This window comes from Bos grunniens, chromosome 11 (assembly GCF_055505025.1).
Source record: "Bos grunniens cultivar Pamir isolate PY7600 chromosome 11, Bosgru_T2T1.0, whole genome shotgun sequence".
NCBI classification, from domain to species: Eukaryota; Metazoa; Chordata; class Mammalia; order Artiodactyla; family Bovidae; genus Bos; species Bos grunniens.
Genome location: NC_141175.1, coordinates 26,912,616 through 26,932,184, shown reverse-complemented (window position 1 = coordinate 26,932,184; position 19,569 = coordinate 26,912,616). Strand labels below are relative to the sequence as shown.

Sequence of the window (19,569 nt, the reverse complement as noted above, 5' to 3'; positions counted from 1 at the left end):
TGAAACCCACTTTCTCCTACGTTTCCTTGCTGGCAGATTCTTTACCATTGAGCCACCTGAGAAGCCCAAGGACGTATTTCTGGACCTTCCATTCTATCTCACTGATCTATACGTTTACCTTTCTGGCATTCAACACAATCATTACTGTAGTTTTATGGTAAGTTTTGAAATCAGAATCAGAAGGGCAAGTACTGCCTTGTCATTTCTGTAGATTATTTTGCCTATTCTGTGTCTTTTAAATTTCCATATATATTTCAGAATTAGTTTATCAGTTTCTATACAGAAATCAGCTGGAACTGGTGGGGATTGCACTGAATCTGCAAATTTGTTTGGGAAGTATTCTCATCTCAATATTAGGTCTCCTGATCCATGAACATGAATGTCTTTTCATTTATTTAGATTATCTTGAATTTATTTCAGTGATATTTTATAGTTCCCAGAGTACATATTTTGTTTCTTTTGTTAAATTTATTCCAAAGTATTTTTTTGTTGTTGTAAAAAGAATTTTAGTATTATTTATTGCAGAAGTATGGATATACAACTGATGTTTGTATCTTGACCTTGATCCTGCAACCTGTTGAACTCATTGATCAGTTCTAATAGTTTTTAGTGAATTTCTCAGAATTTCATAAACATGAGGTCTTACCATTGCAAGTAGCAATAGTTTTACTTTTTCCTTTCCAATCTGGTTCCCTTTAGAATTTTTGAGTGGTAGGTAAAGTAATGAATAACTTAATATTTGGAGGTATTGATGTATTATATGTTGTTGTTTAGTCGCTAAGCCGTGTCTGACTCTTGCGACCCCATGCTCCCAGAGTAGCCCACCAGGCTCCTCTGTCCATGGAATTTCCTAGGCAAGAATACTGGAGTGGGTTGCCGTTTCCTTGGGCTTCCCTGATAGCTCAGTTGGTAAAGAATCCAGCTGCAATGCAGGAAACCCTGGTTTGATTCCTGGGATGGGAAGATCCATTGAAAGGATAGGCTACCTACTCCGGTATTCTTGGGCTTCCCTTGTGGCTCAGCTGGTAAAGAATCCGCCTGCAATGCAGGGGACCTGGGTTCGATCCCATTTCCTTCTCCAGGAGGATCTTCCTGACCCAGAAATCAAATTCATGTTTCCTGCATTACAGGAGGATTCTTCAGCCCTGAGCCACCTAGGAAGCCACAGATTCTTTTTTTTTTTTTTTTTTTTTACAAAAAGGGAAAGAAAAAAGAGCTATAAAAAAGAAATCTGATTCTCATACCACTAGTAATTAGTTGCATGATCCTGAGCAAGTTTCTAATCCTCTTCTGGTTATACATTCTATGTTTCAAATCTTTGTCCATTTGGCATACCTGTGAACCTCTGGGGATATGCAAGAAGTAGCTTTCCAAATTTAATCAACTACTACAACCATGAGTTTCACTACGTATACAATTTTGTGAATTTTATTTCACAAAAGAGAATGAGATTACTGAAACTGGAAGAGCAGTTCAAAGTATCTTCACATTGAAAGTAAATGTAACTCCCAGAAAGGTACAATAGAAGACATGAGAATGCAGGCAATTATAAAGAGTTATCCTCTGGGGAACAAGTTGTAATATCCAAAAATGCTTTAGAGGCTTGTGGAAGAAATGAGTAAAACTGAACAAATGGGCACAGCATTTACTCTGTCTAGTGCTATGCTAACATTTCAAGGATATAACTAAAGCATAATCAATAAAGATATTTTTTAAAATGGAAAAAGTCTGTTATAAAAATATACATTATCTGGAGTTTTCACTACAGAGGATAATGCTTTAAAACCAAAGTTTTAGGGAACATTTTAATTACAGTTTTGATTAAAATGGCAAGGGTCTCATAATATATAGAACTACATAAAATTTTTCTACTACACATTAATCAGATACCTTCCTTCTGCTTCTGCTAATGCCATCAGTACTAGAATACTAAGTTATACCTGAATACTTTAAATTTCAAGTGTTTTGGAACCTTAGTTTTAATCTCTGACTTAAAGGAAGAGGACTATCCAAACAGGTACCAGAGTCATCTTTATCCTTATGGTTATGTAGAAAACTCGGAGGCTCTTTTGCTGCATCTGGGAGACAGGCTTCTTCATTTCTAGCTGTTTTATAAGCCTGGACACACTGCTCAATTTCTTTAATATATGCCTTAGGGTTACTCAATTTGTTGGGATCATTTTTCTTGAACTGGGTTGGGCTATGCTTCTGAGAACTCTGCTTCATTTTTTGAGTTGTGGATTTAGCTTTCCCAAACTTTGGGACACTCTCTTCATCAGAGGAAAGTCTGTCAAGGCACACACTCTTCTTCATTACAGTTTTCCGAGCGATTTGAATGCCAGCTTTTCTACTACGATCTAAAGTAGCATTTGGTGGCCCAGTTCTAACATTGGAGGTTTTCGTTCCTGGGTCATTGACAGACAAGGGTACAGATGTATTTGATTTATCATTTTCTTGAAATAGCTGGTCTCCTTTTAGAACTTTACAGCTTCTAGGTTCATTTTGCAAATGAATTCCTAGATCCTTGGAAAGATGTGGTGGACAATGAGAAGTACTATTAGCAACACACTGTTCTTTTACAGTAAGTAAGGACAAAGTTTTTAGGCCAACATCTGGTTCTACAGTATTCTGAGGATATGATTTTATAAGTATTCGTTCCTTTAAGGGTAAATCCTGAAGATGTAAATCACTAATGCCAGAAAGTAGGTGCTCCTCAGGACTAGTCTTCTGAAGATCCCAACAGGACAGTTTATTAACACTGGTGGTGTGTCGTTCTGCTTCACAACACAACTGCTCTGGATTATTTTTAAAACTGTCAGGAATAGCTGTTTCAAGTTCCGATTTTAAACCATGAGTAAATGTGTTCCTGGAGATGGCCGGAGAATTACTAAAAGAAGTACCTTCCCAGTCGATGGTGCTCAAGTGCAGATCAGCAACTGCGGATATATTATGGGATGAGGTACTAGGTTGACTAGATTCTGCAATTAGAGACTTACTGATATCTTTAATTTGCTGCATAGCCAAAGATCTTGGAGAAGATATTAACTGTTCTTGTGCAGTCAAACAGGCAGCATCTTCAGCTAAAAGCAAGACATTCAATGATGTGGAAATAGATTCCTCGGGTGATGCAGAATAAGGGGAAATTTCAAAGCTTAACCTGGAATTCTGATCAGGAAAGATTTCCCATGTGGGTTTTAAAGTCATATGTGACTGAACTTTCATCATCTCATCTGATTCTAGCAAACTGTTTCCTTTAGACTTAATTTTCATGCCTGAAAAGAAACAAATACATAATACAATTAAAATCTATTTTAAATCTATTTTATTTTCTTTAATGTGGGTAAATAAAAGAGTTCAGATCAGAAATCTATATGATCAATTTTTTCCTCTTTTGTCTCAATGCATTCCTGAAAACTGTTTTATAAATTATATAAACTAATTAGTGTTTATAAACTAATTATAACAAAAATAATTATTAATAAAATATTATAAAATATTTTCTTTCAGAAATACTGTTATTACTGTCATGTTATAAAATAATGTTAAAATTTCTTCACTGAGTTCTGGGAAATAAAATGTATTTATAATCCTAAATATGTTATACATACTAATTGGTCAATAAATGGTTAGTATAATTACTATTATTAACACTCAGTTAAGTTACCAGACTCAGAGCAGAATGTTTTTTTTCCAGGTTTTCATATTTTAAAACAAAGTATGTCAAGACAAAGGAGCAAGAGTATAATCCTTACTCTTGATTTTACAGAATCAGCAAAATTTGGACACGGTAGATTCAAATAAGACAGTTCATTATGTGTGCAGCATAAATAGTTATCAAATGGGATACTTACTTTTTTGTTTCTTCCCTTTATTTTCTGACTTTTGTTTTTGGTAAATAGCAACAATCTCAGGATAAGCTGCTTCAAACAATGACTCTTCTTCTATTGTTTGTACAACCAATTCTCCATGTTTATCTTCTATAGCATAATGTTCTAACGGATTAAAAATACAATAAAACAACCTTACTAACAGATGTGAAATACTCCATTTTCCCAGGTAACACATTTTACGAGGTCAACTAGGTTATCACAAATGTATAACTCATGTAAATCTTACTTTACAACATCTCTATTCTAATAATCTGTTGATACAGAAGTGATCTTTTTCCACCTGGCAAGAGCTGGAATGAAGTTCCATTTAAATTAAAACTTTAAATTTCTCTTGTTTTAAAGATGGTAGGAACAGCTTAGAGAAAGGTTCAGTTCAGTTCAGTTCAGTCGCTTAGTCGTGTCCGACTCTTTGCGACCCCACGAACTGCAGCACACCAGGCCTCCCTGTCTGTCACCAACTCCCAGAGTTCACTCAAACTCACGTCCATCGAGTCAGTAATGCCATCCAGCCATCTCATCCTCTGTCGTCCCCTTCTCCTCCTGCCTCCAATCCTTCCCACCATCAGAGTCTTTTCCAATGAGTCAACTCTTCCCATGAGATGGTCAAAGTACTGGAGTTTCAGCTTTAGCATCAGCCCTTCCAAAGAACACCCAGGGCTGATCTCCTTCAGAATGGACTGGCTGGATCTCCTTGCAGTCCAAGGGACTCTCAAGAGTCTTCTCCAGCACCACAGCTCAAAAGCATCAATTCTTCGGTACTCAGCTTTCTTTACAGTCCAATTCTCACATCCATACATGACCACTGGAAAAACCATAGCCTTGACTAGACAGACCTTTGCTGGCAAAGTAATGTCTCTGCTTTTCAATATGCTATCTAGGTTGGTCATAACTTTTCTTCCAAGGAGTAAGCGTCTTTTAATTTCATGGCTGCACTCACCATCTGCAGTGATTTTGGAGCCCCCAAAAATAAAGTCTGACACTGTTTCCACTGTTTCCCCATCTATTTCCCATGAAGTGATGGGACCAGATGTCATAATCTTCATTTTCTGAATGTTGAGTTTTAAGCCAACTTTTTCACTTTCCTCTTTCACCTTCATCAAGAGGCTTTTTAGTTCCTCTTCACTTTCTGCCATAAGGGTGGTGTCATCTGCATATCTGAGGTGATTGATATTTCTCCCGGCAATCTTGATTCCAGCTTGTGCTTCTTCCACTCCAGCGTTTCTCATGATGTACTCTGCATATAAGTTAAATAAGCAGGGTGACAATATACAGCCTTGACGTACTCCTTTTCCTATTTGGAACCAGTCTGTTGATCCATGTCCAGTTCTAACTGTTGCTTCCTGACCTGCATACAAATTTCTCAAGAGGCAGGTCAGGTGGTCTGGTATTCCCATCTCTTGAAGAATTTTCCACAGTTTATTGTGACCCACACAGTCAAAGGCTTTGGCATAGTCAATAAAGCAGAAATAGATGTTTTTCTGGAACTCTCTTGCTTTTTCCATGATCCAGCAGATGTTGGCAATTTGGTCTCTGGTTCCTCTGCCTTTTCTAAAACTAGCTTGAACATCTGGAAGTTCATGGTTCACGTATTGCTGAAGCCTGGCTTGGAGAATTTTGAGCATTACTTTACTAGAGTGTGAGATGAGTGCAATTGTGCGGGAGTTTGAGCATTTTTTGGCATTGCCTTTCTTTGGGATTGGAATGAAAACTGACCTTTTCCAATCCTGTGGCCACTGCTGAGTTTTCCAAATTTGCTGGCATATTGAGTGCAGCACTTTCACAGCATCATCTTTCAGGATTTGAAATAGCTACACTGGAATTCCATCACCTCCACCAGCTTTGTTCGTAGTGATGCTTTCTAAGGCCCACTTGACTTCACATTCCAGGATATCTGGCTCTAGGTGAGTGATCACACCATCATGATTATCTGGGTCGTGAAGATCTTTTTTGTACAGTTCTTCTGTGTATTCTTGCCACCTCTTCTTAATATCTTCTGCTTCTGTTAGGTCCATACCATTTCTGTCCTTTATCGAGCCCATCTTTGCATGAAATGTTCCCTTGGTATCTCTAATTTTCTTGAAGAGATCTCTAGTCTTTCCCATTCTGTTGTTTTCCTCTATTTCTTTGCATTGATCACTGAGGAAGGCTTTCTTATCTCTTCTTGCTATTGTTTGGAACTCTGCATTCAGATGCTTATATCTTTCCTTTTCTCCTTTGCTTTTCGCTTCTCTTCTTTTCACAGCTATTTATAAGGCCTCCCCAGACAGCCATTTTGTTTTTTTGCATTTCTTTTCCATGGGGATGGTCTTGATCCCTGTCTCCTGTACAATGTCATGAACCTCAGTCCATAGTTCATCAGGCACTCTATCAGATCTAGTCCCTTAAATGTAAAGGTCAGTCAGTTTTAATTCAGTATCATAAGTGTAAAATTCCAGATAAAGAATGAAAACAGACAATTTCCTAAAACTTTAACATTGGCTTTCTTTAGCAGTAGCTTCTGAAAAGAACAGAATTGAAAGGTCATCAAAACTATTACCATTTTCCAGATTGAGTTTCAAAGATTATCAGTCTCTCAAGGAAATACCCAGGCTTACTTGGACTCACAAGAATAATAATAACTCAAGTCAATAAACAAAAATGAGAATGCTAATGTGTACATTTACAATGAGATACATAAACAGTACACTAGATTCTTATGTTTATCCTATATGAGGGCAAAACTACGTAAGAAGCCAAACTATCAAGAAATGTAAGTTAATGTGTCCGAAGTAGAAACAATGGAAACAAGGGAACTTAAGAGTATTTCTTAAAGCAACCTGGGGTACATTTTCTCCTTAAGGGATTAACTCCAACAAGGATAAGTGAAAGTGGGCACCTAACCCTGAGTTCTAGATAGAAGAGATGCATGGCCAAACTGGGTTAATGGCATTGTCTTTGCTGAAAATACACTCTAGTAGGTGAAACTGTTTCTACACGGTTTTCAAAATTCTTTAGCTACTTTTTTATTATTCCCTTGAACAGCTTATGTAATTCTTTATCGTTCATCAACTAGAACTTATTGACAAATCTATTCTCTCACTCAGTCACATGTAGTCATACAATCCAATTTCAAAGCCAAACAGAAATGAATTTGGGATTATTTTCCATTTTAAGTGCTCAGTTCTTCCCCTGCCTTCAGTTTTGGAGCTAATTCAGAGCTCACTGTATTTCTGTCTACAGAAAATAAAGAGTCCTTTGACACTATAAATTCCCATGAAAACTAAATACAATAAAGAAAGAAAAGGAAGGAAAGGAAGAAAGGAAAAAAGGAAAGGAAGCACCACAGGTACAATCAGCAACCTTCATTTCTTGAGAACTGACTATACAGTGAAATCCAATGACCAGACTATTTGTAGTAGTATTTTCTTTAGAAATAGACATCAAAACCATTTCCATATTGTTTTTGTAAACATTAACTACAAAAGGAATATCAATTTAAGACATTTAAAATTTATTATGAGTTACATATAGCACAGGTACACTGGTGTATGTGATTCATTTCTTTTTTATATACACGTTTTACATTTGATATCTGCTAAACATACATGACTAAATGTTATAAATTTTGCTTACAGTATGTACATACCAGGCTTTTCCCATTCTATTTCAAAACAATGAACTCCATTTCTGATTCGGTTTTTAACGATTCTGAAAAAAAAAAAAAAAAACACACATCTAATGGGGTCTAATTGCACGAGTTATTTGGAAATCTTCAATTTGTTGACTGAATAACTCAATGCCCACTAATTTTTATTGTTTTAATAATATTCTAAAGATTCTGTGGGGAACTACTGAGTAGTTATTTCTGATTTGCTTATTTAAAAGATAGTGTTTATAATTGTTAGATCTTATCAGATTTTCCTGTCATTATTATTCAGTGTTCCTCTTTTACATAATAACAATTTTTGTTTTAAAGTCTATTTTGCTTCTATTAACTTTGCTACATCACTTTGGTAAATTTTTGCCTTGGTAAATCTTTTTTTTTTTTTTTTAATTTTATTTTTAAACTTTACATAATTGTATTAGTTTTGCCAAATATCAAAATGAATCCACCACAGGTATACATGTGTTCCCCATCCTGAACCCTCCTCCCTCCTCCCTCCCCATACCATCCCTCTGGGTCGTCCCAGTGCACTAGCCCCAAGCATCCAGTATTGTGCATCGAACCCTGGACTGGCAACTCGTTTCTTACATGATATTTTACATGTTTCAATGTCATTCTCCCAAATCTTTTAAAACTGTTTTATTTTCAAACTTAATATAGTTTTATTCTGCACGTGCCCTATAAAGCAGAATATTGCTAAATTTTGTTTACTCATCTAATATAATGTCTTAATATATGAGTTTAATCCACTTACATTCATTATGATTACTGACATAGTTGGATTTATTCATACATCTTATTTGCGGTTCTGGTTACTAAGCTCATCTTTGTTATTTTACCTTTCCACCTTCCTATAATTCTTTTGGTTGGAGTTTTACATTCCTATTTTATGTACTGGTTTTAAAGATAGAAGTGGTATTTCTCATGTTTTAGTGATTATCCTTAACTATTTACATGCATACTTTGGGAGTGTCAGTTTATTATAATTTTCTTATATTATCAAGCATTATAAAGATATGTATATACATATTTTTTCCATTCAATTTATTAAATTAGCTAAATATATTTTTTCAATTTCTATAGCTGACCACTGTTTGTTATTATCCTCAATTTCCCCCAAGTTCATTTTCCTTCTTGCTGAAGTCAACTTTTAGCAGTGCTTTTAACGAGGGTCTGTGAGTGGCAAACTTTTAATCTTCATATGTCTGCAAGTGTCTTGCCAGCCAGCGAATAATTTTAATGATGTCTTGGTTGCCAATTATTTTTAGTCAAAGCTTTGAAATATTACTCCATTATTCTGACGTCTACTATTGTCATCAAAGATGTATGCTAATGGATTGTGACTCCTTTGGAACTTATCTTCTTTAATACTTTCCCAAAACTTTTTATTTTGAAAATTTTCAAACATTAAGAAAAGTTTCAATAGTAAAATGAATAATCATATACCCTTCACTGAGAGTCACCAATTCTCAGTTTCAGCCCTTCCACTTACATTTCTGTTCCCTTTCTGGTCCACTGACACTGAGATAATTACCTAGTTAAGCCTAGCTACAACTTTTTATAGGGGCCTCCCAGGTGGCAATAGTGGTAAAGAACCCACCTGCCACTGCAGGTTAGACATAAGAGACACAGGTCCCTGGGTCGGGAAGACCCCACGGAGGAGGGCACAGTAACCTATTCCAGTATTCTTGCCCGAAGAATCCCATGGACAGAGAAGCCTGGCGGGCTAAAGTCCGTAGGATCACACAGAGTCAGAGACAACTGAAGCAACTTAGCACAGCACAACTTTTTATATTTCTTTAACAGTCTATTATTACTACATGCTTGAGGCTGAAAAGTATCAAAGCATTAACTTACTATGTTATCTTAACACTAACCCCTGAACAAGCTTTTAATATTCCAGCAGACCTTTCCTCCATTCTTCTAAAACAAAGAGATATATTGATATATCCTACTATTAAAGACATTAAGAAGAATACTTTAGATCATAAGATGTTCCAATGAAAACATAGGGAGTTGTCCATACAATTCTTTATATTACCGAATTGGCTGCAGTTGATTAGAGTTCCTTCGACCGAGCTTCCTTTCTGTCATGTCATAGTGGGTCAACAGTGTCAACAATTTCTCACATGCATAGTGATTGGGCCACTCCATTTTTTCAAGAGTAAATCTCTGTAAATGTAATAAAAAATATAATAAGACTTCACTATCTCTTGGTGAACAAATAGCACTCTCAGGTGATCTTATCTTTTCCATAAGAGATAACTAATATTAAAGTTGTGTCAACAAGAAGATTCCCATAAGCAGTGAGCCTCCTAAGGAGGCAATATTGCACAATGATTTCACTGTGAGGGTTCTGGGTCTGAATGCCAGCATATTTCCTAGATGTTGGGTAAATTACTTAACCTTTTTCAGCCTCATGTTTTCTCTCTGTAAAATACAATCCAGCACACGGATTATGAAGTTAGGGAAGATTACACGCAATGTGTTAAATATGATATCAAATTTTAAATGTTCAATAAATGTTGGTTGCCATTATTATTACTGTGGTTGGTAGAGCTAAGCAATAAGCAGTTACAGTTTATTGAGTGACTGTTTTTCTACTTACTGTACTAAGGGTTAATACAAATAGTCTCATTAAATCCTCAAAGTGACTTCACAATATAGGTAATCTTGTTTCTAATTTTGAGGAAAACACATATCCAGGGTTACATGGTAAGTGACAGACTGTCTGAATTTAAATTTAGGTCAATGTGCTTATAAACTGTACTGTTTTCCGTAACAATATGCTTAACCTTTACATTCTCCAGTTATTAGCATCTCTCCCTCAACACAGTCCTGAATACAACACATCTACACATGGCCTTTAAGGTGTCTTGTAAAGAACAGCATAACTGTGATTTGTCTTACAGTTTGCAATATATAGCTACTGTGTGACAAAGGAATGAAAAGTAGATATAAATGCCTGCAAAATATACATGCATTCAATAGCTATCTACTTCAAACCTCCTCCCAGAGCAATCAAAGTGATTACCTCTTCTTATCTTTCTAGTATCCAACTTTACACTGTAAAGTAAGAGTTTATTTTCAAATACCTGAAACAATAATAAATCAGGTCTTTGGTACCTGACTGCCTTCACCAATTTATCCTTGTTCAGAAGGAATTCTTGAGTAACCTAGCAAGAGAAGAGAAAGTAAGCATGGAACATTCAAACTTTTATAAAAACCTTCTGAGATAAATACATAGTTGAATTATTACTCATTACCTCATGGAATGGGAATCCCTCACAACTGCAAGCTTTTCTGAAAATAAGTTATATACAGGTTATTAATATAATCAGGCAATTTTAGATAGACTTTAAAATCATGTATGGATGTGAAAATTTGACTATAAAGAAAGCTGAGTGCTGAAAAATTGATGCTTTTGAACTGTGGTGTTGTAGAAGACTCTTGAGAATCCCTTGGACTGCAAGGAGATCCAACCAGTCCATCCTAAAGGAAATCAGTCCTGGGTGTTCATTGGAAGGACTGATGTTGAAGCTGAAACTCCAATACTTTGGCCACCTGATGCAAAGAGCTGACTCATTTGAAAAGACCCTGATGCTGGGAAAGACTGAGAGCAGGAGGAGAAGGGGACGACAGAGGATGAGATGGCTGGATGGCATCACCGACTCAATGGACATGGGCTTGGGTGGACTCTGGGAGTTGGTGATGGACAGGGAGGTCTGGCATGCTGCGGTTCATGGGGTTGCAAAGAGTCGGACACAACTGGGCGACTGAACTGAACTGAAAATTATCACCTCTAATCTCCTTTTCTGAAAAATGTCCTTGCATAGTATACCAGTTATCAACCTTCTCACTGAAATATTATTAAATTACTATCTTATAAGATGGCCAAACTTTTGAACAGAATCAAGAAAGGGATTTTGTGAAACATTAATCTACACACGAGGGGAAGTTATGTGGAAATAATTCAACCAAAGGTATATAAATAGGTCACACAGCAGAAAACACTGAGTACAAAAATATAACCTTACTTCTTAATATTGTTTTCTACAGCATTCAGTTGCCTCTCATGTTCTGTACGGTGCCATTCACAAGGACAACGGTATTCATAATCATGTGGTTCACAGTATCGATCAGTTTGACATAATTTGCATCCATTACGTTCATGATCCTTAGATGAACCTTTACGGAGACACAAAAAGTATAATTTTCACTGCCTTTTAGAATTATCTTCTATATACATTTTTTCTTTGCCTTACCTAAATTTTCAAAAACAAACACTGCCTAGCATAACACCTAGCATATAGAAGGGTTTCAATACATTTTAATAGAGTAATAAACACAATAGTAATTCTTAGGATAAACTAAGTCCTTAGCTGTTACCATCACTGACACTATTTTTTTGTAAATTACTCTTCTATCTGAAAGTGTTAATTTGTAATATGAAACTGTACATTTGGAGTAATCAATAGAAGACTGTGCAGTGCGTGGTAGTTACACACAAGAAGGATACTGTTGGTAAAAAATTATTTAGTCAATAGAATAATTCTTGGAATTTTAAAAAATAGGAATATGAAAGGAATACAGCAGTTATTACCTCTGCTAGTGGCTAGCTCTCAGTTATCTATATAGCTGTTTTTAAACTAAGCTTGGAACATAAACAAATTCTGGTTGTGGCCTGGATGTTGGGCCCTAGTGGCCATTAAAAGGAAAGCATGACTACCTTCAGCACTGTCTTGAGAATATATGAGAGCTTACATAAGTGATATGACCTAAAACCATCATTCATAAGGCATCAAAAAAAAAACAAACAGCCTGTAGAATGGCATCTTATCTATAAACACATTTATTTCTTCCATGCTATCATCTATAATTCTTAAATACCAATGAAAATATATTAAGAAAAATAGATAGAGCAGAATTTCTTTTAAAAGATGAGCTGACATGATCTTCTAATCTCTCCTGAGAGCAAAAGGCTTTTTTGACCCAGTATATGTCAGAAACACCTTTTTTTTTTTTTTTTAAGATAATTCTTACATTGCAAAGAGAGAGATGGGTTTTTTTAATCTATTTATTAGTTCCCTGATCAGGGATTGAACCCGGGCCTTTGGCAGTGAAACCGCGGAGTATTAGCAACTGGACTGCCAGGGAATTTCCAGGGAGATCATTTTTTTCAATCAAGACTAACGAAGAGAATCCAGGCTATTTTCAGTAACAGTGAACATGTATTAGAAATTAATGTTAAGTCACTATCTTCACACACAATAAAAATACACCATATAAACAAATTACTGATATAAAAACAAGGGGTTTCACTTCCATTTTCCCCTAAGATTTATGAGTACAATTTTTTCTTAAAATGGATTTCTACATTGAAAACATAATTTTAACACTGAAATAATTTGATAATGCAGTTTGAAGCTACAGTTATCCTATATCTATCATTGATATGACATTACTTCATTCTGTAAGTATTTACTGAGTGTCTACTGTATCTATGTGACACAACTCCTGACTCTGCGGGTTCCCAATCTGGTAAGGAAGGTAGGTAAGTAAAAAATACCAAAGGAATAGAGATGAAACATAGGTATATACTAAACATAGGTAGCTTGACAGCAGTGTTCTAGAGATATCATTCCTTATGTCCGCTTACCTGGATGGGAACACACAGAGCAATGAGCCAGTTTGTTAACGAGTACTGGTTGTGAATTAGAGTAACAAGATTTTTCACTCCACTGATTAAACCTTCAAAAGAAAATGGTTAAAAAAAAAACAACAAACAAATACTAAGGTCACCAAACTGCCATGTTCTCAAAGGTCAGGCTATTCTGCTCCTTTCCACTTGCCTACTTACTTTCCCTTTGGCAGTAAAGTTGCTGTCCTAGCCTGGGAACATAAAAACATAAAAAAATTTAAAACTCAGGGGAAGGTTAGTCTAAACTAATAAAAATTAGAATGACGGATTATTACAAGAAAATATAATCTCATTATTTTCAACTGTGAAGACAAACATAAAATATTGCCAAAAGTTCGCCTTTGCTGAAACTGTCTCAATAAGAACGATTTATAGTTAGCCAAGAGTCATATTTGTTTGCTTTTCCTTTTTTATTCTTCACAATTCCCAAATCGTTCCTTAACTCATCCCCATGCCAAAGTACACCTTTGCTTTCCTGCTTTGGAAAATAGTAATCGCTGATGTTAATAATGAGTTTATTAAAGTCTTAGATCTATCATTAGCCTTACAGTGGAAAGAGAGGCATCTTAGGAAAGAGCATGAATATCTGAAATCTTACTCATGGTCATTCCAATCTTCATTTCTACCACTTGATGCTTCTTTTCATTTACTCACTATCTCATACCTACTGGAGGCCAAGATTATTTTAACTGTCTCAGTGTCCTGGTTCCTTTCCTTCTATTCATTCTATGCTTTATTATCATCAATATTCATTTTTTATAAAACATTGCCCTCATCAAGGAAATAAAATTGATAGATTCGTTTTGAAAGCTCAAAACAAAACAGCACAGTTTGCAAACTTCAGTATATTCTTATCTTAAGTTTCCTGAATCCTCAAATGAAGTGAAAGTGTTAGTTGCTCAGTCATGTCCCACTCTTTGCAACCCCATTGACTATAGCCTGCCAGGCTCCTCTGTCCATAGGGTTCTCCAGGCAAGAATACTACAGTGGGTTGCCATTTCCGTCTCCAGGAGAATTTTTCAGACTCAGGGATCAGATCTAGCTCTACTGCATCACAGGTAGATTCTTTACCTTCTGAACTACCAGAGAAGCCTGAATCCTCAAATCATATAGTCTAAATTCATTATAATTTGTGAATACAGAACAAAGGGTAGTGAAGTAAAACTTTTGACCAAGTGTTACTAATTAAATATTTGCAACATGTCAGACATTTCATTTATAGAAAATTACAGTATTGAAGTATTTATATAAAACAATTTTAAATATAAAATTATATTGGTTTATCTTTACTTGTTGATAAAATAGTCTAAGATAGCTTATGGCAAACATCCATGGTTATAAATAAACAAATGTGACATCTTCCTACTTGTGTTTGTAGTGAGCTAATAATATTGACTATACAAAGCATGGCTTAGGACATGTTCTTTCCAACTTTCTTTGGAAAATGCCAGAATAAATAAGTGATTGTCAATGAAAATATAGATCAGCTTAAAAATACAAAACCCTTTTTTGGAAAGCCCAATACTTATTTTACACACTATTAAATTCAACAAGACTAAAAGACTAATGTCATAAGCAAAAATAATTTTTAGTTACCTTTGAAGTAAACTTTGCCCTTTCAAAATCTTTATCAGTTTTAATGCTTGCTCTTTTCCAACTCCAGGGACTCCCTTTCAGAAAGTGGGAAAAGAAATTCAAATGTTAATCACTAGAGAACAGATTGAAAGATGATGACTGTGCAGCTCAGAGAAGAAGGTAACTCTCCGTGTGCAAGACGCATTGTTAGGTGTAAATGAAAACTGCAGAAGAGAATATGGTGTGGCTTAGACTTGTAGGTTAAATAGCAATTACAGTGTTAACTTATGTAACCAAAAAAGTCAGAAGGTTACATACAAAAGCACTTACAGTTTATTTTAGGAGAGGGAGGAACAGCATTTTAGATGAACAGCATTTCATTTTCTATGTTCATTATTTTGATAATATTTTAACTTAACCTAATGATGCAATATTTATAATCAGGAAAAGGCATGTTCTTTGACTATATGAAACATTTAATATTGAAAGACCGAGACATCCAATAGAACAAAGGAGAATTCCAAGTTAATTCCTGAAATTAGTAACTTAAGAAAATTAAAACAAACATTTAATTTCCAATACTATATATATATATATACACACATATACACATACATCTCTATATATATATAAATAAAAGTATATTCACATGATAATTTCTGGTTTAGATTGAGTCTTCTAGTTCCTATAAAAGTTTATTAATATGTCTTTGTAAGCAATGCCGCTCTTTAGTCAATATGTATCAGGATACACATATCAGAGTTAAAATACTTCCAAACTGGTTAGTAAACAGTCACTGCCCACATATCCTGAGTGCCTGCTGGCAAAGGAGTCTTCACCCTAATGTGAGTTCCCTTCCCAACCCACCTATACTGAGGATTAGGGTTACACATGGCACAACAGAGGGTGCCAGAAGCTCGTTCCATTTCTACAGCCTATGTCTTTAGTAAACCAGTTACTAGATATTTTGCATATGACCCTTCCTGTATTAGCATTTAGTTACATATTAAATTTTTTTCCAAAATTTTTTCAGCAAATTATGTTATTATAGCAGTGTCTTAAAGATCATTAAGTACAATGATATAAATAGATAGCAGTTTTGGTTGCAAAGATATAAAAAATCAAAATAGGCAAGGCTAGTCTATAATATAATAAATACCACTATTTATTAGTGGTTTTTGTGAGTTCAAGTTTGCAAATTTTTTCTTATATTCAACACTGGGTTGTTTCCAGTGAAACTGAAACTGGTTTTTGTGAGTTCAAGTTTGCAAATTTTTTCTTATATTCAACACTGGGTTGTTTCCAGACTTTAGTTATGATACAATTACATATGAAATAGGAATCTTCTATTTCAGAATGAGAACTATAATAATTATTTTTTTGTGTTATTTAACAGCTTTTTTTCCTCCTGTTTTCTTTTCTTGTTAAAAAAATTATTGATTTCTCTATTTAGTCACTGGTGACACAGATTAGAAATCAGAATTAATAATTTTACTATCCTATTTATTTTTTCCCTCTTCTATGGCCTAGTGAAAAAAAATACATGTCATCTCTCTTTAGACTTCTCTTAGGTATACAGTCTATAGTATAATGAAGGATTTAAAAAGGATACAAAGATGATCAGCAGGGACATAATAATGGGACTTTATAAAAATAGTAGGAGCTACAATATAAATCATTTTGTATTTTTAAATATCATATTTATGAATGGGGTTATCATTTTAATTCTTAATTCATCCCTCACCTATTATACCTGTCACTGAGTATGTATTGTTATCTTAAGATATAAAAAGGCTTTCATGAGCAAAGCTCAATGCAGTGCTAAGAGGCATAGATGGATGAATGACTTAGCCCAATAATCATGTTGCCTAGCAACAGTAACAATAACATGGAGCATGTGTACAGTTAAAAAGTTACTATGGAGATTCAAAACCAGAACACAGACAAACAGTGATAGAAACTAATATTGGCATGAGACAAGAAAAGAGTAGCTCCTATTTCTCTAAAAGGACAGTCAAATGTGCATATGAATCTCTTACAGTAATAGAATACTGAGATTCAAGCTGTAGTACCAGTTATGATTCTATTCTCATTTACAACATTCAGTGTCACAGTGAGCGAGCATTTTAATGTCACTTGAAATGTTGATTATTTTAGTTACTGAATAGTTTATTACACCCACATCTAAATTAGGTCCTTAACTATATAATACCATATTATATTCATATTTATGTACCATGTAAGGTACGAGAAAAAGCCACTATGAATACTAAATAAATACAATCTCAGCATACCTTTGGAAGATAATCACAGCCAAGTAGTATTGCCAGCCCAACCAGAGCATCTCTATTCAAACCCAGTTTACTCTTGATGGATGACATTGTATAACAGTCAACATGTGGGTCCTAGAAGAAAGTACAGATTTAGTTTCATCTTCAGAAAACTAAACAAAATCAACATTGTAAAACATCATCTGTCAAAGCTGCCGTTAAATATTTATTCCTAGAAGTTTAAAATTATCTTGATCACCAGAATCTTCATATAACCTAACATTTTAACATCTGAAAATAAAATCAAGTTTCAAAAATAGCTTTAAAAAAACAACTATAGTAGTCATTTTTTTCTTCTTGTTTTTTGGTGTCTACAAAAGTAGATTTTCATCTTACATAATTAAACATAAAATGTATACTATAGAAAGTAAACATTCCCTGTAAACACATCATCTGAAGTAACTATTATTGACAGCCACGCATATTCCTCTAAGAAACTCTTTTCTTTAACACATATATACAAATGCTTATTTAAAGTAAAAATAGGCTTATATAAAAATACTATTTTGCAATATTTCTTGCCCACTAATACATTTGGATATCTTAGTTGCTTCAGTCATGTTCGACCCTTTGCAACCCTATGGACTGCAGCCCTCCAGGCTCCTCCCTCCATAAGATTCTCCAGGCAAGAATACTGGAGTGGGTTGCCATGCCTTCCTCCCTGTGTATCTTACTGACCCAGGGATTGAACCCGCATCTCTCATGTCTCCTGCATTGGCAGGTAAGTTCTTTACTACTAGAGCCACCTAGGCCTTAATGACTTCTTACTATTATACTAGATGGACTCCAAGACAGTTTTTCTCAATGGGGACACTGGGAGCATTTTCAGAAAGATAACAGAATTCTCCGGCAAATGGCTTAGTTTTCCTAGCTTCAGTACATCAAATGTCCAGTCTCCCCTGCTCAACCTTGAGCAGTTACAATGAATATGTCCCATGTATAGTACCTGCCTCCCTGAAAACCATGGCTGTATTTAGCCATTCCTTATCAATGGACATTTGGGTTGTTTGCCAAGTTTTTGAAAGTATTGACAATGCTGCAACTACTAATAACATCCTTGTATATCTCTCTTTGCATACTTGGAGGTGTTCTGAGGCTTACTAACAGTGAACATTCTGGTTCAAGGCAATACATATCACATGACATTTTATAATACATAATTGAAACTGATTTAGAAGTAAACCATGTGAAACAAATCAAGTTCTTAGAGAAATCCACGTTTAAAAGAGAATGAACCATGCAGTAGTGGTATTTTTAATATGAGTAAGCATTTTATTTAGCAATTGCTGTGTACCAAGCATTATGGTAAAGAATTCCCCCTTGCAATGCAGGAGATGCCGGTCCTGTCCCTGGGTTGGGAAGATCTCCTGGAGAAGAAAATGGCAACCGACTCCAGTGTTCTTGCAAGGAGAATCCCATGGACAGAGGAGCCTGGCGGGCTGTAGCCCGTAGGGTTGCAAAGAGTCAGACAAGACTTCGAGATCATGTGCACACACACACACAAACACAAGCATTATGGTAAGCATTTTATATATTTTAGTTTATCTTCTAATAATCCCCTTAAAAAAATTAGTTTTTAAAACAAATGCTGAAAAAGAGAAAGAAAAAATACCTTGGTGTTCATAGTGAAATTCCTATAAACAGTCTGGGCCCCATAAAGGAAAGCGTCTCCATCATTGGTGAGGCAGCCATCCACATAACCACTGGCGTTGAGGTATGCACACATGGCTTCAGCTTCACCAGCAGCTTGGACCCAGGGAATTCCTAAGCATTCCAGCATATCAAGACACTGAAAAGAAAAAGTAGGTGCAACAAATCTAAGAACATTTGCACTGCTGCTTTTTACGGTGTTTAACTTACTGTTATATTACAAATACTAATAGCTTTTTAGGTGTGTTTTAAATTATGATATTTAAGAAATAATTGGAAATGTGAACACTGAATACTTTACAGCATTAAGGAATGATTGCTGAACTTTTATGTACATTAATAAATACTGTATTGAGTCATGTTTTTATTTTTTAAGAGCAGTATCTTTTAGAGAAAGGTACTGACCTGTTAAGAGAAACAATATTATGTGTGGGATTTGCTTCAAAATATTGTGGAAGTAGGGAAGCGGGTGGGAGTATACGTGAAACAAAATTGCTTGAGTTGATAATTTTTAAAGATTAGTGATGGGTTACTTTTGTATTTATTTAAAATTTTCTGTAATGAAAAGCTAAAAATTTTGATGTCAATTAAAAAATAATCTATATCCAATTAAATATTAATTTAAAAATTATTTTTTTAAAGTAATGAATATTCAATTTTCACTATTCATTGTTATCTCAAGATTTTGGAAATATCTTTAAATTATAATAATTAATCACATTAACATTTACATTTGTAAAACTATAGCAATCCTTTTCACATGATGACCAACCCAATATG

The 19,569-nt window shown here is 34.9% G+C and overlaps 1 protein-coding gene across 6 annotated transcripts in view; it reads right to left on the bottom strand.

Annotated features, from left to right (window-relative positions):
* Window positions 1-1,400: 1,400 nt before the first annotated feature.
* Window positions 1,401-19,569, bottom strand: part of GEN1 (GEN1 structure-specific endonuclease) — a 28,681-nt gene continuing 10,512 nt past the window's right edge. For 3 of the 6 annotated variants that reach the window (XM_086323570.1, XM_086323571.1, XM_086323572.1), the window contains 11 exons: window positions 18,752-18,928; window positions 17,104-17,214; window positions 14,831-14,904; window positions 13,193-13,284; window positions 11,571-11,721; window positions 10,800-10,836; window positions 10,629-10,709; window positions 9,575-9,705; window positions 7,516-7,577; window positions 3,852-3,992; window positions 1,401-3,272 (listed from right to left, as the gene is read on the bottom strand). In XM_086323570.1, the coding sequence (XP_086179696.1) occupies window positions 1,957-3,272; window positions 3,852-3,992; window positions 7,516-7,577; window positions 9,575-9,705; window positions 10,629-10,709; window positions 10,800-10,836; window positions 11,571-11,721; window positions 13,193-13,284; window positions 14,831-14,904; window positions 17,104-17,214; window positions 18,752-18,928 (2,373 nt within the window). In that variant the 3' untranslated portion in view covers window positions 1,401-1,956. Of the gene's footprint in view, window positions 3,273-3,851; window positions 3,993-7,515; window positions 7,578-9,574; window positions 9,706-10,628; window positions 10,710-10,799; window positions 10,837-11,570; window positions 11,722-13,192; window positions 13,285-14,830; window positions 14,905-17,103; window positions 17,215-18,751; window positions 18,929-19,569 lie in introns of those variants that run through there. The other 3 variants (XR_015135800.1, XM_086323573.1, XM_086323574.1) reach the window with 3 other exon arrangements.